Here is a 24,905-nt window from a genome sequence, read left to right as displayed (position 1 = left end):
AAAATTCCCTCATTTTCTCCCACCTTCCCTATTCCTGTCGAGAGCAATAGCATGCTCCCAGGTTCACAACTTAGATGTCCTCCCCAACTCCTATTTCTCAGTTTCTCTCTCCCCCGCCCTTATCCAATCTGGGCAACATCTCCCAAACACACTCCTTTCTCTCTGTTATTCTACAGGCCCTCATCGCCTCACCTTTGTGTTATTGCAATCATCTCCTGGTGGGTTCTCTCCGCTCTGCTCCAATGCATCCCCCATTTGGCAAAGTGATTTCCCCAGGGTGCTGGTCTGCCCACGTCTCTTCTTTCCCCAATAAGTTCAAGTGTTCTCTATCACTTCCAGGATCAAATACAAAATCCCCAATTTGCCCTCAGAAACTTACCACTTCCTAGCTATGTGGCCCTGGACAATCCCCCTTCTTTCCAAACTCTTAGACATCACCTACATTTCCAGTCTTCTCATGTCTTCCTTTCTGCCCTCTCCCCATTGATCCCATGACATTCTTGCACATGTGGCTACTGCAGTAAAAAGCCTACTTAGGATAAAAAGATGCAACCATAATCCTATCCTTGCGCCTTCCTGCTTGCCTTCGGGAGTAGATTGGCTTCCAGATTGTTTCCAGTAATTCAGGCTCTCTCTAACAATGTTCACCTGGCTAGTAAGGATCCCCTCACTACCACTCCTGAGCCAGTGGCTCCCAAGACTTTCTCCCAGTTTGCTGAGGCTGGGGCTAAGCTGGAGTGGGGCTCCACCCTGACCCTGCTGTGACAGACCTTTCCTGTTGACCTTCTAAGTTGTCTTGGGCTGGAAAATTATTTGGCTTCTCCTCTTGCGAGTTCTGCTGCTCTACAGACTGTCTTGTGGCATTAAAGGTGCCGGGAGGAGTTTCAGTGAGGGTTCAGGTGAGTCGTTGTTTTTTCTTTCCCATCTTGGCTCCTCTCTGTTCAACTCTGCTTGACCCCATTTGGGTTTAATTGCCAAAGATACTGGCAGAGTTTGCCATTTCCTTCTCTGGCTCATTTTATAGATGAGGAAACTGAGGCAAACGGAGGGAAATGATTTGCCTGGAGCACTCAGCTAGTAAGCGCCTGAGGCCCGATTTAAACTCCTGGCTTCCTGACTCTAGACCCGATGTTTTATTCCCTGTCCGTCACCTGGCTGCCCCAGCAATGCTACATATTCTTTTACTTTGATCTTGGGGAGGGAATGTAATAGAATTCCAGCTGAGTTTTAAAATTCTAAAAGATGATATTGTTTAAGTGCTGCACTTACTGTGTCGGCAATTCAGAAAACCAGAGTGTGGCCCCTGGATTTGAAAAGATCAGTTTATGTCGCGATCGTAAAGAAGGGCAAACAACCAAAGAATGTTTGATTACTAACCCACAACCGATTTTACCTGCCGCCACGATCTGCTTAAGAGTCTACCAGTGTGACTGCAGCAATATGTGAACTGAGAATTACCAGAAGTGCAGGCTGATTTTGGAAGAGGAGAGCAACTGGAGATAAATTGACAAAATTCACTGGATTAGGAAGAAAGCAAAAGTAAAACCAAACCAAACATCAAAATCTTTGGCTATAATGTGTCAAGTCCTCAAAAAGATAGGGGTGTCAGCTCAGTACCTGTCTCCTAAGGAACCTGCATACAGGTCAAGAAGCAACAGTCAGAACCAAACACGGAACCAATAATAGGTTTAGGATTGAACAAAGAGTACATCAAGGCTCTGTATTGTGACCTTATTTGTTTAACTTGTGTTCAGAGTACATTCCACAAAGTGTCAGAATGGTAGCATCAAAAACCCAAAGGAAGGTTCCCAGAAGTATTTACAACCTTAGATATGGAGATGATACCAATCTAATGCCAGAAAATGAAGAGGAATTAAGAAGCCTCTTGATGAGGGTGAAAGAAAAAAGTATAAAAGCTGGCTTGAAGTTTTACATTTTAAAAAAACCCTAAAATTTAGGCAACTGGTCCCATCACTTCCTGGAAAGTAGATGGACAAAGCATGAAAGCAGTTTGAGGTTTTATATTCTTGGGCTCAAAGATCACTGCAGCAACTCTGAAATGACTTGATCCTTGGAAGGAAATGTGAGAGGTGATTCATTTGGACTCCTGCGCTATGCCAATCGGTATTAATCAATTTAATAGCATCATATCAAAGTTCTGTATATAAGCATATAAGATCTATGTGCTGCGAATTCTAAGTTCAGGTGCTTAATTACAGATAGTTAACTAAAGGCCCTCCACTTTCACTTTGCCTTGTCATGGTGACCAAGCCTGGCATGGCAGAGATGACAAGTACATGGAAAGTCCCCCCCAATAATATTGGATTTCCAGACCAATCCCTTATCCAATAGGAGCAGGCGACCATTTTATGACTGCTGAGGTCACTGCCTGTGATAGCTTGTTGTAGAGGGCCAGTACTGAATAAGTCCATGTACAAGAAGAGCCCAGTCCAAGTATTACTTGAGACCCGGTCTCTGCAAGGTTGAACAGTTCAAAGCATTGGCTCACCACCTCCCTTAAGAATAAATGAAAGACATACCTGAGATAAATTCAGGATAATCTTAATGGAGAACGAATGTGACAAAAACAAGGCATCACAACTATGCTATTTACAGCTGTTTTGACAAATACCTTGTTACTGATAGTTTCTGCTATTTACGACTGTTTTGACAAATACTTTGTTATTAATAGTTGCTGTTATTTATGACCCTGTTACGATAGACAGCCTGTTATTGCCAGTTAAGATGGAACTGAAATGTCCAAGTCTGGTCTATACATTAACCCTGGAATGGACATAGTGCCACCCGGAGGTAGCTGGTGTTAATGCAATACTAGCTTAAAGAGTATAGCAACTCTGGCACTTAAGATTCATAAAGGAAAAATTGCATATTTCTCCACCTGGTTTATGGAATATTCCGTATAGATTTACACTCTCAGGATTTACTGGAGCTGGACTCCAACAGCTTGTACCATTTCCTTGCGCAAACTAAGGAGAAGCCTGTCAATCTTGTGTGGAGATATTTCTTACTTTACTCAATTTGTGACCTTGTTGATACATTATTTCACTTATTTTAGCTTATGCATCACATATCAATCAATGGAAGCCTTCCAGAATGACTGGACATCTAGCCTTATAAAAATAGGGCCGTGGAAGGAGGAAGCATCTTAGATAACGAGGAAGATCTGAGGTCTGCTTCATCAAAGGGAATCGTGGACCCTTTAATAAAGTGCTATTGGCTCAGACCTCCATCTTGGTCTCTCTTATTGTAGGTGGGATAATTTGAATCCCCACAGAAATGGGATTCAAATGGACAATCCTGGACAGCACACTAAAAAACAGAGACATCAGCTTCCTGGCAAAAGTCCATGTAGTCAAAACTATAGTTTTTTCCAGTACCAATATATGTCTCTAAGAGTTGAATTGAAAGGAAAGTTGAGTATCACAGAATCGGTGCCTTTGAATTGTGATACTGGAGAAGATTTTTAAGATTGGACAGCAAGAAGATCAAATTAGTCAGTATTTTAAAATTTTAATTCAATTTAATTTACTACCATTTGGAAGGCCAAATACTGAAATATTGTGGCTACATAATGAGAAGACAGGATTCAAAATGAAAAGAGAAAAGCAGAGGATGAGATGGATAATGTCATAGAAACAATGAACATGTTCAGGGATAGACTTTGAGAGAGAGTGGAGGATAGAAGGTCCAGGAATGCTATGGGCCATGAGGTCATGAAAATTTGGATGGACTTGAACAACAACAAATATCTTATTAAACAAGCTTGACATTGGAGCTAATTTAGGGGAAAGCTCTTGCTAGTGCTATGTGTCTGAAAATTAAGGTAAGCTGAGAGACAAGGCTTTCAGTATGATCAATTTATTAGTTAGACTAGCAGTAACCAATGAATTGGGTCAGTGGCCTGTCTCAATGACCAAAAACTTCAAGGGAGGGCTTACTAGCCTTCACATTATTCCTATAGAACAAAGAACAGAGCTCAGTAGATGGGGAGAACAATGTGGTTGGTTATAAGGTAGACAGCATCATGAGGGTGGATACAATATGACTGCTTACATCAAGGAAAGTGGGCTAGCAGCCACTTGGGCCTAGCAACCATCCTTCTATGTCGTTAAAGAATACTTGATTAATTTATGGGACCCATCTCCCTCTTGAGGACATTGTTAGTGAACCAGAGATAGCAGACTCTTTGGCTCCCAGGAGCACTTTTTAGGGAAATAAGACTTTCATTGATTGCACAAAGACAGGCAAGAATGGACAAGATAGCCTGTTGAAATATACCAGATCTGTTATTCTTTAATGGATAACAAACCGATGTCCTGGAATTTTCCCAGAAGCCGGAAGTATGGCAGATGGCAGTTTTCCCGGAAATCTTCAACATAAAGAAGATCCAACTCACTTCCAGTTGATCAATGATGGACAGAGGTAGCTACACCCAGAGAAGAAACACTGGGAAGTGAATGTAAATTGTTAGCACTAATATCTGTCTGCCCAGGTTACATGTACCTTCGGAATCTAAAGTTTATTGTGCAACAAGAAAATGATATTCACACACATGTATTGTATCTAGACTATATTGTAACACAAGTAAAATGTATGGGATTGCCTGTCATCGGGGGGAGGGAATAGAGGGAGGGGGGGATAATTTGGAAAAATGAAAACAAGGGATAATATTATAAAATATATATATATATATAATAAAAAAATGTTCCAAATCAATATTGATTAGAGAAATGCAGATATAAACAACTCTGAGGTACTACCTCACATCTATCAAATTGGGCAAGATGATGGGAAAAGGTCATAATAAATATTGGAGATGTGGGAAAACTGGAACACTGATGCCTTGTTGGTGAAGTTGTGAACCAACCCTACCATTCTGGAGAGCAATCTGGAACTATGCTCTAAGGGCTATAAAACTATTCATACTCTTTGATCCAGCAATGTCACTACTGGGTCTGTATCCCATAGAGATCATAAAAGAGGGGGAAGGACCCACATATGCAAAAAAGTTTATAACAGCTCTTTTTGTAGTGACAAGGAACTGGAAACTGAGTAGATGCCCATCAGTTGGGACAATGGCTTAATCAACTCTAGTATATGAATGTAATGGAATATTGCTGTTCTGTAAGCAATGATGATCAAGCTGATTTTAGAGGGGCCTGGAAAGACATATTTAAGTTGATGCTGAGAGTGAAATGAGTAAAACTGAAATACTGTATACAGTAATAACAAGACTGAGTGATTATTCACACAACTGGCTCTTCTCAGAATTATGAGTGATTCCAGACAATTCCAGTAGATCTGGGATAGAAAATGCCATCTGTACCAGAGAGTGAAGATGAAGACTGAGTTTGGTCCGAAGCATACCATTTTCACCTTTTTTGTTTGTTTCCTTTTTTTCCGGTCCTGCCCTTGTGTTTGATTTTTCTTTCTGGGAAGGGAGAAGGTAAAGGAGGAAGAAAAATATTGTAACTGAAATCTTACAAAAATGAATGTTGAAGACTATCTTTAAATGTAATTGGAAAAACAAAATACAGGAAGGGAGGGAGGGAAGGAAGGAAGGAAGGAAGGAAGGAAGGAAGGAAGGAAGGAAGGAAGGAAGGAAGGAAGGAAGGAAGGAAGGAAGGAAGGAAGGAAGGAAGGAAGGAAGGAAGGAAGGAAGGAAGGAAGGAAGGAAGGAAGGAAGAAAGAAAGGAAGGAAGAAAGGAAGGAAGGAAGGAAGGAAGGAAAGAAGAGGAAAGAAGAGGGAGAGAGTGACTCTATGATCCTGGAACCTGTTCTTACCAACCAGTTTAACTTCAGTCTTGCCAACCAGCTTAAGCTGGATCTCCCCATCAAATACAATTATTTTTGGTGGCCAGACCACCTCCAATGGCATGGCACATGGTAAATGCTCCGGGTGACACAGGAGCACAAGAATCCAACTTCTCTTGGGAAGTTTGCTGACTTTATCAGGAAGGAATTTAGCTGCCCTGATATGGACTCTAAGGGACTGAAAGGACACAGAATATTTCTGCCTAAACCAAAAGAGGGGGTGGCTTCAGGCTGGAGGAGTTTGGGGGGGAGATTGTAAGAGCTGTTGAGTTGTTAGGATGGCCTGATCTGATTCCTGAAATCAGGGAATTTGTTAAGTGTCTCTGAAGAGAAGTTGTAACCCAGGACCTTCTTGTGAAGGGGTCATTGGGTGGGGAGTGTGGCCAGCAGGTCATTTAAGTAGGGAGCTAAAGCTTAATATGGGATGAGGGAGTTGGGCTTAATCAATGTTTATTGACTAAACCACCCAGTCATTCTCCTTCAGTCCTTTCAGTCCTGTTAGTCCCACTGGATGTTTTCTTGGCAGATACTCAAGGGATTTGCCATTTTTCAGATGAGGAAACTGAGGCAGACAGGGTGAACAGACTTTCCATGGTTACACAGCTAGGAAGTTTCTGAAGCCAGATTCCAGCTCAGGTAGATGAATCTTCCTGACTGCAGGCCAGGTACTTGTGGCATTCCCCCAGTTGCCCCCTCCTCCATTTATTTTAAGAGCTCCTCTGCTTTCAGATACCTTGATTTGGATGTCCAGCTGGGGTGCTCTGCCTCAATACTCCCCTCACTCCTCCATGTGGACAACAAAGTGATTTCCCCCAGGCGCTGGTCTGCCCCATCACTCCCCTACTCAGCACATTCCAGTGGTTCCCCAAATCCCTCCAGGATCAAATTCAAAATCTTCCTTTATTCAAAGCCCAGCATGGCTTAGACATGGCTACTTGTCCAGCCCTCTCCCTTCCTTCTTGCCCCCCACCCACGGATTTGAGGATGTAGGCAGTCACCTGTCAGCTCAGATCATGCTCTCTGGCTGTACCGGGGACTAGAATCCTCTCTTTTCTCGGTCCATGTCCCAGTCAAAAACCTCATCTGTTATAGGAAGCCTTTCCCAACCAATGCTGGGCAATTGGGGTGCCTCCCTACCTTTTACCATCTTAGTTATCCCACAGAGCTTGTTTACACATATTTGTTTGCTTGTTGTGTGGCTCTCTTCCCTCCCTCACCCATTTAGGCCAGGAGCTTCTTAAGGGCAGGAATTGTCCTCTGCCCCTTTCTACTAGCCTAAGTCCTATACCTAATATATAGTAGGCACTGAATAAAAGTTTACTGTTCCCACTTGATTCATCTCAAAAACAATTCCTGTTTCCTCCACTCTCATAAACTCCCTCTGTTGACAAGTTCGATTCCACTCCTGCCAGCTTCACATTTGGCACCTCAATCACTCCATTCCCTATCTCCACCCCCCTCAAGTTTCCCCACTTACAGGTTCCTTTGCAACTTCCTCCTTGAAGACACTTTATTGGACCCTAAATGTGCACTTTTGAGCTGCCACTCATTCTCAACAACATGGGATGATTGAGCTCTTCTCAGCCTGACAATGAACTAAGGCAATTTCGAAGGACTCATGGTGGAACATGTTATCTACCTGCAGGAAAAGAATTGAGAGGGGGCAGCTAGGTGGCGCAATGGATAGAGCACCAGCCTTGAAGTCAGGAGGACCTAAGTTCAAATCTGGTCTCAGACACTTAACACTTTTCCTGGCTGTGTGACCCTGGGCAAGTCACTTAACCCCAATTGCCTCAGCAAAAAAAAAAAAAAAAAAAAGAATTGAGGGACTCCAGAGCAAGCTATTTTCACTTTATTTTGTGTGTTTTTCCTTTGGTCTGCTTCTTCTTTCACAACATATATGGAAATGTTTCACATGATTGTATATATGTAGCCAAATCAAAATTTTGTTAAAAGTGAATATTAAAAATTGTCTCTACATATAATTGGAAAAAATAAAATACTATTTAAAAAAAGATTTCTATCACGTGTGAATCCCTTAAGGGGGAATAAGGGCTGGCTTTTTCCTGAAGCTTGGCTACATTGATTACATTCCCAAAGTTTCTCTGTAGTGTGGATTCTCTGGGACAAAGCCATTTTATATTGATTACATCCATAAGACTTCTCTCCTGTGGGGATTCTTCAATGTATAGGAAGACTGGGGCTGCATTTGAAAGTCTTTTCACATTGATTACATTCCTAATATTTCTTTCCAGTGTGAATTCTCTGGTGTACTCAAGACCAGCCCTCTGAGACACAGCCATTCTACACTGGTTACATTTATAAGATTTCTCTCCAGTGTGAATTCTCCAAAGTACAGGAAAATTGGAGGTGTATTTGAAAAAATTTCCACACTGATTATATTCTTAAATTTTCTCTCCAGTGTGGGTTCTCTAATGTTCATCAAGATTCTGTCTTTAGGAAAATTTTTCTATATGATTGTACTCTTAAGGTTTCTTGCCAGAGTGAATTCTCTGATGTACAGTAAGACCAGCCCTCTGGGTGAAAGTCTTTCTACATTGCTTGCATTCATAAGGTTTCTCTCCATTGTGGATTCTTTGATGTATAGGAAGACTGGAACGGCATCTAAAAGTCTTTCCACATTGATTACACTTATAAGGTTTCTCTCCAGTGTGGATTCTCTGATGTACAGTAAGACTGGAGCGGCAAGTGAAAGTCTTTCCACACTGATTGCATTCATAAGGTTTTTCTCCAGTGTGGATTCTCCGATGATGATCAAGACTGGCCCTCTGTGGATAAGCCTTTCCACACTGATTACATTTGTAAGGTTTTTCCCCAGTGTGGTTTCTCTGATGTACAGCAAGACCAGATCTGGTTCTGAATGTCTTCCCGCACTGATTACATGCAAAAGGTTTCTCTCCAGTGTGAGTTCTCTGATGTGCAATAAAACTGCTCCTCTCTGTAAAGGTTTTCCCACATTGGTTACATTCATAACGTTTTTCTCCAGTGTGGATTCTCTGGTGTACAATAAGACTAGAGCTATATCTGAAAATCTTTTCACATTGATTGCATTCATAAGGTTTCTCTCCAGTGTGGATTCTCTGATGATGATCAAGGCTGGCCCTTTGTGTGAAAGCCTTTCCACACTGATCACATTTATAAGGTTTCTCTTTAGTGTGGGTTCTCTGATGTACAGTAAAACTGCTCCTCTCTGTAAATGTCTTTCCACATTGATTACATTGATACGGTTTCTCTCCCGTGTGGATTCTCTGATGGACAGCAAGATTGGTGCTGGATCTGAAACCCTTGCCACAGTAATAACATTTATAAGGTTTCTCTCCTGTGTGAATTCTCTCATGTAAAGCAAGACTGGCTCTTTGTGAAAAAGCCTTTCCACATTGGTTACATTCATAAGGCTTCTCACCAGTGTGGATTCTCTGATGTAGAACTAGCCTAGTACTGCATCCAAAAGTCTTTCCGCATTGATTACATTCATAAGGTTTCTCTCCAGTGTGGACTCTGCCATGTAAAGTAAGACTGGCCCTTTTTATGAAAGCCTTTCCACACTGATTGCATTCATAAGGTTTCTCCCCAGTATGGATTCGCCAATGTTGAGTAAGGCTGGAGCTGGATCTGAAACCCTTTCCACATCGATTACATTCATAGGGTTTCTCCCCAGTGTGGACTCTCTGATGTACAGGAAGACTGGAGCTGTATCTGAAAGTCTTTCCACATTGATTGCATTTATAACGTTTCTCTCCAGTGTGGGTTCTCTGATGTACAGTGAGACCACCCTTCTGTGTAAACGCCTTTCCACATTGGTTACATTCATAAAGTTTCTCTCCAGTGTGAATTCTCTGATGTACAGGAAGACTGGAGCTACATCTGAAAGTCTTTCCACATTGATTGCACTCATAACGTTTCTCTCCAGTGTGGGTTCTCTGATGTAGAGTGAGACCACCCTTCTGTGTAAAAGTCTTTCCACATTGGTCACATTTGTAAGGTTTCTCTCCAGTGTGGATTCTCTGATGTACAGCAATATCATTCCTAAATCTGAAAGTCTTTCCACATTGATCACATTCATAAGATTTCTTTCCAGTGTGGCTTCTCTGGTGTATTATCAGGGATGAGTGTTCACTAAAAGCTTTGCCACATTCATGACATTCATGTGGCTTTTCTCCAGTATGAATTTTCTGATGATAAATGAGGCATGACTGTTGACTGAAGGTTTTAACATAATGATTACATTCATAAGGTTTCTCCCCAACATGGATATTCTGATCATAGATTTCTCTCCAAGTGAAGTCATAAGAACCATCACTAATGAATTTATGCTTGTGAGTTTCTTCCAGAGAAAGGCATAGTTCTGCAGTAGCTTCTTTCATTTCAAGTTTGATCTCTGTTTCTGAAAAAACAAAACAAAAAACATACATACACAGTCACATATACACACATATGTAAGTATATCCCTTTCCTTCCATTAGCAAAATGTAAACTGGTTTACCTTCTATTCCCCTGAACTAAGAGAATCTTTGAATTTTAATAAGCAAATCAATCATTTGAAAATTCAATTCACATCTAAAGGATGATTTTATTTACAAAGAGTTTCACCTGGGATCCTCCTAACACACCAGCATTTGTCATCACATTCACACAGAATGGCTGAGTGTCTTTGACCAAAATCCAATGGCTAAAACCAGAAATGAAACCCAGTGACTGGGCATGCTCTTTCCACAGTACAAGATAAATTGTATCCACTTTTTTTTTTTGACACTGGAAATATCTTCCTTTATTATAATATATCAAAAATATGAGCTTTAGTAAACAAGGTTATATACTTTCTAGTACAACTGTACAACACTACATTACATAGGATATTTTGCATGTAGGCAGATTCTCAAAAGGGAATCCTTAACCCCTTGTGGACAGTGCCGGATCGTATCTGCTTTCAATCTTGCTTCTTCATTTTCATAGTCTGTACCCACAATCCATTCTTCACAAACATTATGCCAGCTGATATACATATACTAAATATTCTTATTATTTTTTGTTCTATTATGGTTCTAAGCATAATGTAGTTTCTCTGGTGATTGCTTTCATTTGTTTTGCTATAGTATGAGATCACATGATGAATGCTGACACTCTTTTTTTTGTATTTACCTGAGGCAAAAAAGTCAATGCTTTTTTGAGATAGGCATTGCATTATTTCTTTTGAAAAAAAAAAATCTTTAAATGCCTCTGCAAACTAAAATAAAAAGACATTTTTTTTGTAATAAACTTAAAAATGCATTTTCCATGTTTGAAAATGTCTCATATGGGAATTTGAGTCCACTGTCCTCTACTAGGAAAGTGAACAGCAAGCTTTAGTTTTAGTCCTCTTGCAGCCCTTCCCATTTAGGGGTTCACAAAGGCCTTTGAGGTTCTAAACAGAGGACCAAGGGACTTGGCATTTTAAGCAGGAAATAATGGCCCAGTTTTGCCACAAAGATATTTTCCCCTGGGAAAATATTTCAACCATCATAGGCTTCTTTCTGCAGAGATTCTGAACTGTTGATCAGGAATTCACTGCTTTGGGGGATCAAGCAGTCACTATATCAAACTTTGGCTGCTTCATTTCCTCACCATGACATCAAATGGTTTCCAAACTTCCAGAAGGATTGAACATTCATGCAAAGACTCTCCCTGGCTGTGTGTCTCTAACCAGAGAAGCCCTCTGGGTCCTGGGTTACCTTCTGATTGCATCTCATTAAGACCATAACCATCAGGGAAGATCTAATTGGGTTTCCATTCTCAGAAGAGAGACGGAAGATTCTAGGACGCTGGAGATGTCCAGTAGAGGCCCCAATGCAACCCTCATGGACCTTCCTACCAAAACGGCTCTTAAAGTAGCATTCCTTGCAGTGCTAGGCATTTTCTGATTGGAGCCCATCCTCCACTATTGTTGCTATTGGTCTCCTCGGCAGCTTCTTAAAGGAATGGACTGGCAACACAGATTCATCAATCAGTAGAATGTAAAGTGACTTGCTTGAAATCTTGGACGTCAGGAAATGAACCTCCATGAAGGAATGTACCAAAGCCGTGGAACCAGCTCGTCGGCTGCTGACACTCATGACCATTACTTTGGGCCCAGTTTACCCGCGCTGAGCCGTGAATCCCCAGGGCAGACTTGAACTGCTTATCGTCAGTTTGCTCAAAGTGCATATCAGAAGTTCTGACACTCGTGGGGTGGAACCCAGGTGGCGAGAGCAGACACGGTGGCCCGAGCTCTTCCTGGCTTCCGTCAGAAATCAGCACTAGATCAAGCTCTAAACAGACTTTGGAGTGTGATCCTTTTCCAGCATAAGCTACCTTGCCAGGACTTCAGGAAAGGTCTGTCCCCAGTGGCCAAGGGAGGTTAGGGTCCAGGGCAGAGAGGCCAGGTGCAGGGAATGGAAATACATAAAGCAGCTTGGCTGCTCTGTCCTGATTCAGAAGGCCAGAGGATTAGCACCCTGGCTTGAGACCTCCAGGACTACAGAAGGCCATAAGGACCAGAATGCCCACCCAGCGCAGTGGGAGAAGCTCACAGCACTAGCCCCAGTGCCATCAGTGAGAAACCAGTTTTACCCACTAGAGGAAGCTCGGGACGATCTTCCCTGTGCCCCAGGAGCAGACCCCGGCTTTTAAAAATGAGTGAAACAGCAAAAAGAGCTCTGACCACAGAGAGCCACTATGGAGACAGGAAGGAAGCCAGAAGAGAACAGTAAAGAAAAGCCTGCATGGGAAGCATCAAAGAGGAACACGAATTCCAGCTCCAAAGGCTCTTTGGGAAGAATCTAAAAGATCGTGAAAGAGTTCGAAGAAATATGGAGGAAAGAAATGTGTTCCCAGCATCTGTGAAAGTGGAGAGGCAGCTGATGGCCCAGAGGACCCCGGGTCAGGAAGGATGAAGTTAATGTCCAGGGTTAGGGGCCAGAACTCTGAACTTGAAACAAAGGATGCTTACAAGGTACTAAGTGGAATTGAGGAGACAATGGTTAAATCTAGTTTAGCAGTGATTTAATCCTACAACGAATAATGGTTTCCTAGTGATATGATATAATGATTGGTTTTTACTCAGTGTGGGGCATATAAGCTAGGAGCCTTAGCCAGGATTTATTCAGAAAGATTCAGAGGGCAGAAGGAGGCAAGAGCTCAAGTTCTTGGAACCAAGGAGAGAGAGAGGCCTCTAAGAAAGCTAAGCGGGCCCCAGGAAGGAGACAAGACTTTGAAGGAAAAAATAAACGATCTGGATTTTAACACCTGGCTGCACTCATGTGGTGATGACTGAACTGAAACAAAGGCTGCTCCCAGAGACCCCAAGAAAACCAAAACAGAGAACATTACAGTCCAGCCTCAAACCCTTCTTCCTAGCAGGGAGGTCTGGAGCGAGTCACTTAACTTTTGCCTTTTTTAGATTTCTGAACTGCAAAGTGGACACACTAATAGCACTGACCTTCCATACTATTGTGAGACTCGGAGGAGATCTGGCTCTTTAAAGCACTTTACAAGTTGCCTGGCAGAGTCAGACTCTTATCTAAGTCCTTTTTCTGCCTTCTACTTAAACTACACTCTCGATCTGCAGCCCCTCCAACTATGGGGGCTAATTAAATGACAGGAAAACGCTCTTCAGCTCCACCCTTTGGAGGTGTTCAGGAGGGTCTGTGGTACTCCTGCCCTGTTCTTCTGGAAATGCTCTCCTTGAACCACAGCCAAACTGTTGCAGCTGCTCTTGGGGTCAGGAAAGGAGCCCGAAGTCTCTCATCGAGAGTTCCAGTCTCCTGTTAATATTGCCACAATGTTGGTTCTATGTTGCTTTAATTCTTAGACATTATTATTAGCTAAGGCTATGAGATGAGTCTCCAAAAGCCTTTTGGAACTTTCCAACTGCTTCCTGTTACCCTGGTCACGAGACTTGTAGAAACCTTTGAGAACAGTCACACAGTCACGTATCATTGCCTAAAGCTCTCCAGGTTTTGCTTATGAGGTAGCTGGCAATGCTGCTCAGGATTAGGGTTCATAACTAATGGGTTCTTTCCATCTGGAAACCAGATTAAAGTGACTGAAATGCACACATCTGCTGTCATTCCAGGCCCCCCCGATGGCCTGAGCCAAACAGGGGACCCTCTGGTTTAAATGAGCTAACCCAAGCATTTTCTTTTAGGGTAATCACACTTTGGTTTTCAGGGCCAAGGTCCCCCATTGGTTCTTCGGTTGTGCTGACCTCTATCTGGCCCCTGGATCTGGATGGTTTCAGAGGAGAGGGGATCTTACCCAGCCCTCCCTCGCTTCGATCCAGCTCACTTCCATGTCATAGCATGGTACTCTCCCAAAACAAAGGACAACAATCACAAAATCCAATTTGCTGCAGGTAGGAAAAAAGGCAGCAATCATGTCTGAAGAAGTTCTCTCCCCACAAAGACGGTTTTCAATATAAACATTGTCAAAACCAAACCGAACCCCAAACAAACCAAAGTAATATGTGGACTTGACCGTCAAGTATTTATCATTTCACTTGCTACTTGTCATGAGCCTGTAGAAAAACAAGTCTTTTCTACGGCCACAGCAATTCATTTTATGGACTAGACTAGGGAGCTAAGAAGCAAAAAATGAATCGCCGTGGGAGCCTTTTCTCAATATTCTGGTTAGACCAGTCATGAGGGAGTTCGTGCTTTTTTCTGTTAGGATTACCAGGTGAGTTCTCACCTTGTCACTGTCCAGACAACCTGAGTTGGTCTGGGCTAGCTCCTCTGAAGGGCTCAGAATAAGTCCTTGTCAGGATAAGCAAAAGTCCTTGCCCCACGCTGTGGACGCCAATATGTAATGTTCTTGAATTGTGAGGGTCTGGTAGTCTGCTCAATTATAACCCTTCTCTGGGAGGAGGTCTGTAAAATCTTTTCCTCTGTGTGCAGGTTTCTTGGGAGCTCTGAATCTCCTCCAGCTCTTGTCCTTTCTCAAATCAGACTGGTCTCCTTTCAGCCTGCCTGGTGTCACAACTGTATCCCAGAGTCGATTCTCCCAGACCCAATGCTGCCCTTCTTTTATCCTCCCAGAGAATGGGCGTGTAAGGACTCAATGGGGCATGGAGAAATACTTCCACCAATGAACTTGCTCCTCCTAAGGTGTAAGAATTCCTAAGGTGTAAATTCCCTTTAAAGGCCTGAACCAAAGGTCTGAGCCAGAGAGCTGTCAAGTCAACCTGAGTTCTCACCTTATAATTGTCCAGACAACCTGAGTTCTCACCTGGTAATCCTAACATTTTTTCAAACCATCTCCATGTTCGTACACTAGATTGGGAGCTCCTTTTACCTTTCTCTGCATGTTCAGGGCTTCACGTAAGTTTCCTTCGAGGACCCTGCATGTTCCCCTACTCTGGGACGCCTGAGAGTTTCACTCATCCATCTGCCTCCACTGAGGGGGCCGGCACCTACATGTCTATGAAAGGGCCTTGGATTGATGATTTGTGCAAAGCTTAGCCTTGAATCACCTCCAAGTATAAGAGCACCCTTCACTCCTATTCATGTGCTGCTGAATGAGAGAGAAAAGCATAAAAACAGGTTGCCTGGGTCCCGTACAGACTCAGGTTCATGATCTCAGCTGGGTCCTCTCCGTGACAAAGCAATCCTTTGCTATCTCCCTTGGCCATTCAACATAGCAGCTTTCCAATCCTCCTCAATCCCATCATTCCTATGTTCTCACCTGAGAATTTGGCCTCCTGTTTCACAGAAAAAGCTGGACGTTAACCAAAAACCCTCTCCTTCTCTCACCCCACATAGATCAGATGCCTTCTTTCTCTATTTTTCTCTCGGTATTAGACGAAAAAGTCATCGTTCTGCTTGCTAACGCAAAGCCTTTTATGCATGTAAATCCTCCCCTTCTCTCTCTTCATTTACCTCAGCATATTCTTCCCTCTAGTATTCCCATTTTCCCCCCATTTTTACCCTCTCCCACATTTGTGACTCTTCCCATTACTACAAATAAGATACTTCCTTTCTAATCCTCCAAACATCCTCAGTCGATCCATTCATCCCCATGAGATATTGTACAATGTCTTGCTTCCATTTCAAAGCTGTTTAGCTTGTCCCTAGAAGGGGGCTGAAAGGCCACACCGTCCAACTACCTCATTTTACAGACGGAGGAAATGGGACTCCATGGTTCAGGCAGTGGCTCGGCAAGCCACTGATAAAAATGCCTGAAAAGGGATTCCAAGGCAGCGCTTCCTGTCCCTGAATCTGGTACTTGCTTCATCCAGCAGGACACTCAGGAGCCCCCGGAAGCACACTCTAAATACCCCTGCTTTCACGTCACTCACCTGCACAGCGGGTCCTCAGGTCTTCTTGCTCCAGCATCCAGGGTGCTTCCCTTTGCTCCAAATAAGAGATCACCTCTTCTCTGGGGACTGGAAGCCCTGGAAAGGGAAATCAGTTAGGGATGAGGATGGAGAGAAACTTGTAAGCTAGTTCTCCTCAGGGAAAGGGAGGGGGTCCAGAGCTGCTCCATGCTGACAATCCCTCGAGTACCTTCGCACCTTGGAGTCTGTGCTTATCCACTAGTGTTTGTCAGACAAGTAACCCGAAGCTGTACAACCTGTTCTGAGGAACAGCCCAAATTCCTTCCCCCCACCCCGCCATGCTCCATTCCGGCACCAATTCCCAACCCCAAAGCGGGCTAAAAGGGTCACTGTGCCCACCTTAAGCAGCAGAGACCCTGAGGGATCTCCCGTTGGGGTGTCCCCTGTCCTGCTCCTCACCCCCAACAGCCGCACGAACCCACGTCCTGCTCATCCAGAGGGTTTTTGCCTTTTGGGGGAGAGCCTTCCGCTGGAGGACTCGGCAACCCCCCGCTGCTCCAGGGGGCTCTTGGCCAGCCTGTGAGTGCTGACCCCCCCAGGGGCTTCCTAGCCGGGGAGGTTGCTGGTTAAGGTTGTTCCCCAACCAGGCTGGGGCCCAGGAGCCTGGAGCCTAACCCTAAAATTCAGCCCCCTGCTCAAGCCAACCTCTGGCTGCTTCACTTCTCTCAGCCGCCAGGTGGGGATGAGGACGTCGCCTCTCTCGGAGGCTCATTTGGGGCACGAGGTGACATCTCACCATAAGGAAAGCGCCTGGCGTGGGAGCTGCCAAACAGCAGCCAATGGGAGTGCTTATTCCCTTCCCTGCCTTTCCCGCCCTCTGTGCTGGGATTGTAGGGCAACGAGAAGGGACACAAAGGTCAGGCTGACCCCACTGGACATGTCTAAGAGGCGAGACACACACTGATGCTAGTCAGAAAGAAAATTCCCCAAATTGAGCCCTCCCAGGGGCAGGGGCTGCAGGGAAAGGTGCTTCAGCAATCTGCAGCATTCTGGTAGCAAAGCCAGACTCAAGAGCCCCCAGCTCGCTCTACCTCGGAGATGCTTCCGGACCTAATGGATCTTAGACCTGAAGCCACCAGGAACCTGCAGAAGGCAGCTTCAACAGCCACAAAGGAAATCACAGGCAAGGCAGGAGGCAGGGGGATGGTTCGCTTGGACCCAGAAGCCCTTCTTACAATTGATAAGTGCTCCAAACCCTGAACACCAGGAAGGAAGCTAGGCCTTTGAAAACACAGAGTTACTGGGGGAAGTGTACTTACCCACGGACAGCAGGTTCTGGACATTCTCTAGCATGACCTCCTTGTACAACTCCTTCTGAGATGGGTCCAAGAGGTCCCACTCCTCCCGGGTGAAGTTCACAGCCACGTCCCTGAATGTCACCGACTCCTGAAGCACCAAAAGTCACAGGACATGGAGCTGAGGGACATTTCAGTCTTACAAAGCTCTACCTGCACCAGAGGCTTCTGAGACAGCAAGGGTTCGCCCAAAGGCCAGACCCTGGTGAGTGTCAGAGTGCTCTCCTGAAACCAGTTACCACCAGAAGAACAGAAGTAAGAAGTTTAGAAATGTACAATGTTTGTATAGTATTCTATAACTTCAACAGAGTTTGTCTTTTCATACCATAATAATTCAGATACCTGTTTTGGTTGAAAGGAGGACAAAAAATTTTGTGTGGATTTTCCAGATTTCAAGTGTACCAAGTGATATGGAAATGATTATTGTAATTGAAAGTATCTATTTTACACTTCAACAATGCTCTAACTAAGCTTATGATACAGTTTAAGGGCAGGTACTGTTAAATCTTCCTTTACATCTTTTTCCTTAGCTCCTTTGACCTTCTTGAGCTCCCAAATGACTCTTATCATCATTTTTTCTCACTCAGTAAAACAATTTTTTAAAGTTTAAATGGCACTGAATATATAGATTAGGAAAAAATGGACCATTTTATTATATTAGTTTTACTTACCCATTATTAAATAACAATATCATTAATGAATGTTGCCTCAAAAACTTTAAATTGAAATCCTATCAAAATGATTATAGGTAATTCACTGAGAAATCATTCATTATGATCAAGTGTGATTTATACCACTATAATATTAGAAAAACAAAGAAGATAAGTGAAACATATTCAAAACAACACCACATGACTTTCCAGGATGGAGGCAAAAGAAGACCCTGAAAAAGTACAACTCGTTTATACTAATAATGTAATAAAAAGTACAAGCATAGTTGGACCTTTTTCAGTATCGTAAAAACACCCATCTAAAAACCAAAAGCAATTATTGTATTAAATGGGGCTACATTAGAACCTGTTCCAATGAATACAGAAGTGAAGCCAGGATGCCTACTCACCCCACTGGACTAGCAATAAGATAAGAGAAAGTAATTTAAAGAAGAAAAATGGGTAAAGGAGATCTCAAACTATCTCTGATTGCCAATGATGTCATGGTTTACTTGGAAAATCCCAGGGAATCAGTGGAGATATCAATGAGCTAATTCATAGCTTAAGCAAAGTTGCGTGTTGCAAAATGAATCTACAAAAGTCAAAACAGCATTTCTGTATAATAATAAGAAAATACAAAAAGCATAATTGAAAGAGAAATCCCATTCCAAATAAGTAAAAGCATGTGTTATCTGGGGATCCACCTTCTAAGCCACACAACAGAGATTCATTTACAAAGCAACCCTAAAGAAATGAAGACAACCTAAATAGCTGGAAGAATGTTCAGTGCTTATGGTTAGGTTGTGTCAATATAGTAAAAATGACAATACTATCCAAAATGATTTACTTTTAACGTTATACTGTCAGGAAGGAAATTTTACAAAAGGGTAAACAGAAACAGTTCTAGGGAGGTATCATTTCCTAACAGAGGCAGGCAGCCTGATAATAAATGGCCCCTGATTGAAGATGCAACTCCTTTTATAAGCACAGAAGAACAGAAATTCTAGCACTGATCCCACAGGGATGAGGAATCATCACTGGTGTGCGTCAAGGAAAACAGCCCCCGCGTCCCAGGAGGATGGATCCTCATGTCTGAAGATCTTTTGGTAAACTGATGGGTCAGAGATGCACCGTGAGGTGGCTGACTGTGAGAGATTTATGGCCAAAGAGAGTTAGACGTCCAAATTGCTAAAGATGGGACAAGGTCTTCTCAAGGGTCCAAACCGTGAAGGAAATGCTGAGAAATATTTTCTGAGAATATTGAGAAGAGAGATTTTCTTTTGTTAATGAACTGAAACCTTGAGAATATGAGAAAGGATTCAATTAAGGAGTCCTACTCCATTCCAATTAGTATTAGTCAGTTCGGTGTGATTCCATAAAGGGGGGATAATTAATAATTAATATAATTAATTATATTATAATATTAGCTAATATAATTAATAGTAATTACTAAGGGATGTACTCATTCAGTACTATTCATTTAGTCACTTACTAACCAAGAATAACATAGACTAATGCTCATTTTACAGAAAACCACACAGCGATAACTGGATGTGATGGGTTTTTATAACAGGCCTCATAAAACTTTAAAGTTCATCACTTCTTCACCAGTTATTACGATGCTCACTTGTGCAGCTACGAGAATGCTGACAAAGACGGTTCTGTCCCGTTTTGCTCGAGTTCCATGTCCAAGGCTAGTGTGGGTGGTATGGTTCAGAAGCCTCTTGCCTAACACGAGGAGGAACTTACCCATCTTATTCTCAATTAATCATTGGAGATATCCCGTGCTTCGCCCAACTTGGGACCCCCGCAAACTGGCCGTTTCTTATTTGAGCTGATGCATCATTGTTGGCCCTCAAGAACAAGGCTATCAACCAATGGGATTCTGTATTTGACTTTGCCTTTCTAGAAGCATCTACATACCAGATCTCATAAAAACAAGATTCTGGTGATCAGAAGCATCTCAGACAATTTCTGAGGAACCCCCTAAGAGAGAGAGACACTGAGCTTTTGCCCAAATGAGCTTCTTTTCTCAAAAACCTCATTCTTTTCAGTTTATCACAGAGAATCCAGAATATGGTTCCTGAATAAAGCACTGAGTAAAATCAAATATGAAATATGAATTAAGAATTAATTTCCTCATCAAGCAAATTACAAGCATATTTTATAGAGTGAAATAAAATCACATCAAAATTCATTTGGAAAAAAACAAGATTACCCATAGCAAGAGAAATGATGAAAAGAAGTGAAGACACAGGGAGTAGCACCTGCAAACTCAGACTACATTATCAAGCTCCAGTCACCTAAACCATCTGGTATTGGTAAATAGGGAGATAAATCAAGGGGAAGGGAAGTTAATAAACTGAAACACCCCCCCCTAAATCATAGAAACGATAAAGCTAACAGCTGATTCTTGGATAAGACTACTAAAATTGATAGTCTTTAACTAATTCAGTTACAAAGAAGAGAACAGAAAATAATCAATAAAATAGCAAAAGAGAAAGGGAAAAACCAGAAGAAACAATAAAAAGGACAATCAGAAGATTGTGCAAAAGAAACTGAGAACATAGAAGAAATAGAGGAATTCCTCCAAAAACAAAAAATGCTTCAACATCAGCGGCCAGACAGAGATGGTGACAAAGTTAATCTTAGAAAAGGAAGTGACTTAGATGCAAAAGAAGCAAAGGAAAAACCTCCACTACAACACACACACACACACACACACACACACACACACACACACACACACACACACACACTCATAAATGTCCCTCTTTGGGACTGATTCCTCCAGCACCAGCTCCCACAGCATGGCAGGAGCAAGGCCCCACCTGAAGGCACATCAGCAGCAAAAAGACTCCTCCAGGGATTGCTGGTTTCCATAGCAACTCAACAGCAAGGCCCCACCCCTGGGCAGACCAGCAACAAGATCCCTCCTCAGGGCCAGCCACTAGAAAGACTCTTACCATAGCAACACAGCAGCAAAGCCCCATCCTGATACCAAGCCCCAGTACAAACTAGAAGGGAAGCCTGCCCTTCTGGGGAAACAGCTGCTAAATTCTGAAGCTCAGTGGAAGCCAGCAGGGAGTCATGCAGGACCAACATGCAACTCTCACATAAAAACACCAAATCACCAAAAAGGCAGAAAAAACTAGCAAAAAAACAAAGAACAAAAAAAGAACCTGAATATACAAAGTTACTCCGATGGCAAGAAGCCATAAGACAAACTTAGAAGATGACCCCGTCAAAATGGTTACATATGTAGCTTCAGAGAAAACTGTAATTTGGCCTCAGACCCCCCCAAAAATTTTTTTTTCTAAAGAGCTTAAAAAGGATTTTAAAAGGAAAATTAGAGAAGCAAAAAAAAAAAAAAAAAAAAAAAAAAAAAAAAAAAAAAAAAAAGGAAAAATTAGAAACAGAAATGAGAGTAATGCAAAAGAATCATGAAAAAAGAGTCAACAGAATGCGAGTGGTGAAGAGAGCCATCTCTACCCAGAAAGAGTTCCCATGGGAACCGTGTGGAACACAACATAGCATTCTCACTCTCTCTATTATTTGCTTGCATTTTTGTTTTCTTTCTCAGTTTTTCTTTTTCTTACTTCTTGATCTGTTTTTTCTTGCACAACAAGCTGGTTGTATAAATATGTATACACATATATTGGATCTAACATGTATTTCAATGTATTTAACATATATTGGACTACCTGCCAGTCTTTCAAAAAATTATCAAAGAAAACTATCCTGATAATCAATTAGAAAAAAAATGCAAAATAGAAATTGAAAGAATCCCATTGATCACCCCCTGAAAGAGACACCCACATGAAAACTAACAGGAACATCACAGCCAAATTCCAGAGTTTAAGATCAAAGAAAAGGTGGTGTAAGCAGTCAAAAGGAAACAATTCAAATATTGTGCTGCAACAGTGAAGGTGACACATGATTTTACAGCTAAGAATATGAAATACTGGAAGGTTAAAAAAAAAAAGTTATAATCCCTATGCAGGGAAAGTGAATATAAACTTTTGGGAGATAATGGATATTTAATGAAATAGAAGACTTTCAAGTATCCCTAATTAGAAGATTACAGCTGAGAAAAAATTTTGCCCTCCAAAGTAAAGACTCAAGTAAAATATAAAAAGGGAAAAAAAGAAATAAGGAAAACATAAAAAATTCAAAAAGATTAAACTATTTTGGTAGATCGCAAGATATTTATAAAGCTTAAGAACTCAATTATAAGAACAATTAGGAGTCTATGTAAACACAGGATGTGGATATAAGACAACTTTGGTAGAGTGATACCAAATAACAAAATAAAGGGATGAATAAGAAAGTTGCACTGGAAGAAGGAGGGGGGAGATTGAATGGGGGTAACCTATCCCACAGAAAAGGCATGAAAAAGCTGTTATTGTGGAGGGGAAGATGGGAAGGTGGCTGGAAAAGCTTAAACTTTACTCTCATCAAAACTGGCTCAGAGGAAATCATATACACATTAATTTGGATATAGAAATCTGTGTTATCCTACAAGAAAGTAAAAAAGGACAGGAATAATAGGAGGAGGGAGGACTGATAAAAGGGGGGAGAAGGTGCATTGCATAAAGTAGCAATAAGCAGTAAAACACTTGTGAGAAGAGAATTGGGAAGGAGGTAAGGAGGGGACAAATAAATGGAAATAGCATACAGGAAAACACAGTTATCACAACTATGAATGTGAATGGAATGAATTCATTCAGAAATCCAGAAGCAGATATAAATTGGATCAAACCAGAATCCTGCAATCTGTCATTTACAAGAGATACACTGAAAGCAGACAGATCCACACAGTAAAGGGAAGAGGCTGGAGCAGAATCCATTATGCTTCAGCTGACCTAAAAAAAGCAGGGGCAGCCATCATGACCTCAGACAAAGGAAAGACAAAAGCAGAGTTAACTGAGAATTAAGGAAGGAGACTAACTGAAAGGTATCAAACACGATGCAATCACATCAATACTAGATATAGATGCACCTACGGCATCTAAAGTTGGAAGAAGTTGAATGAGTTACAGAGGAAATGAAAAATCGAACTATTCTAGCGGGGAACCTCCAATATCCCCTCTCAGAACAAGACAAATCAAAGTGTAATAACAGGGGAAGTGGGCAGCTCTCGGAGTCAGCTGTAACGAGGGCAACTTATACAGGAAAGGGGAGCAGTCCCAGAGTGCCAACAAAGCACTTTAAGGAGCAGAAGCAGAGAGCAGAGCCTGTGGTCCCGGCCAGTTCCATCCTCTATCTATCTGGATAAGGAAATGACCCATGGGGAGGGCGGTGCCAGCTTCACCCAAGGAAATGGCCCGGATGGCTGGCGCTGCTCCCACGGTGGCCGGACTGCACTCACCTGGGGTCCGGGTCTCTGGTTCTCAGGGGCCATTCCCTGTGGCTGCAGGCTCCCTGCTTGGGTCGGTCTTCTGCAGAATGAGCTGGGGAGGGAGGAGGATCCCAGAGGGACAGGGCTTTCCCCTCCCCACCTCCGCAGGTCCCACAGGAGTGGCAAAGCCTGTCCCGGTCCTCAGGGTAGAGACTCCAACCTACAGAGGGAGGGTCTGAGGGTCAGAGCAAGAAAAGGACTTCCCGGCTTCATTCCTTCCCTTACTCCTTCTCCCCTCCTCTGCTCCACATCCTCCTCCAGAGGCTCAGGCGGCAGAGGGCGCGGGGGCTCCCGCATGGGTGGCCCCTGGCTTAGAGTTCTCCCTCCAGCGGGTCCTCTGCCCCGCCCCCCATCTAGATAACAGATGGACTTCCCGATCTAGGAGGGAAGGGAAAGAAAGCCTGGGCAGGAGGAGGATTGGCCTGTCGGGGAAATGGGTCTGGAGGGCAAATCCAGTCTGGGCGGCGGTCCCTCGCGGGACCTGAGGACTCCGGGAAGCAGGAGGCCGGGCTGGGGGAAGGTCTGAGAGCTAAGTACTGCCCCAGCGCCCACGGCCGGGGGGCAGGGACAGCAGAGCGCTCCAGGGCTCAGCCAGCCTGCGTCCTGGGGCAAAGGAAAGCGGAGACGGGCGCCACGTGCCCGGGATCCGTGAGGCGGCGGGCCCCGGGCCCAGTAAGGGGGGCAGGCAGAGCTGGGCCTCCTGCAGCCAAGCAGGGGTCTTGGGGGGGGTCCTTACGGGGATCGGCTCAGAAGGCAGCAGAGGGGGGCAGGGAGGCGGGTCTGCGAGCGGGACTCGTGGGTCGTTGTGGGCGAAGTTTGGGAAAGAGGGGCCCCGCACGTGGGGGCAAAGCGGGCGGGGCAGGGAGTTCGGCCGGGAGCCGGCCGGGGGCGGGGAGGCTCCCGGCGGAGCTCAGCAAGCTGCCCGCGGGGTCAAGGAGCGGGCGGAGAAACGATGGCTCGGGCGGCCAACAGAAGGTACTAGGGGCTCGGGGGTTGCAGGGGGGCCGGGAGACTGGCTCCGACTTACCGAGGAGCTGCTCCCGCGGAGAGGGGCTCCAGACCTCGGCTCCAGAGGCGCCCAGAGACCTCGCTACGGGGAGAGAAGACACTGAGATCTCCGTTCCCAGAGTTCCTGCTTTGGGCCAGCCCACTCTGGGAGGATCCTCCTCGCCTCCCGAGCGCCACCATGCCCAGCCCCCGAGGCCCCCAGCGTGGGCCCTTTCCTCCAATCACAGCGCAGACAGGACCTCCGGACCCGCCTCCCTCTGCCCGCAAGTCCCGCCCTCCTTCCCAGGGAACGCCTTGGCCCCAGGAACGACGCCCCCTTCCGCCCAAGACTCCTCCCAGCGACCCGG

General features: G+C 43.8%; 1 protein-coding gene across 1 annotated transcript; it reads right to left on the bottom strand.

Annotated features, from left to right (window-relative positions):
• Positions 1 to 7,671: 7,671 nt before the first annotated feature.
• LOC141544496 (uncharacterized) lies at positions 7,672 to 24,844 on the bottom strand. The gene is made up of 5 exons (XM_074270758.1): positions 24,578 to 24,844; positions 23,521 to 23,710; positions 17,464 to 17,590; positions 16,166 to 16,261; positions 7,672 to 10,240 (listed from the first exon to the last, which is right to left on the bottom strand). Exons 2-5 carry the CDS (start codon positions 23,551 to 23,553, stop codon positions 8,322 to 8,324), a joined length of 2,175 nt encoding a protein of 724 aa, XP_074126859.1. The 5' UTR covers positions 23,554 to 23,710; positions 24,578 to 24,844; the 3' UTR covers positions 7,672 to 8,321.
• Between the last annotated feature and the right edge of the window lie 61 nt (positions 24,845 to 24,905).

This window comes from Sminthopsis crassicaudata, chromosome 5, assembly GCF_048593235.1.
Source record: "Sminthopsis crassicaudata isolate SCR6 chromosome 5, ASM4859323v1, whole genome shotgun sequence".
In the NCBI taxonomy this organism is placed as follows: domain Eukaryota; kingdom Metazoa; phylum Chordata; class Mammalia; order Dasyuromorphia; family Dasyuridae; genus Sminthopsis; species Sminthopsis crassicaudata.
This window is presented reverse-complemented; position numbering and strand designations above follow the sequence as displayed.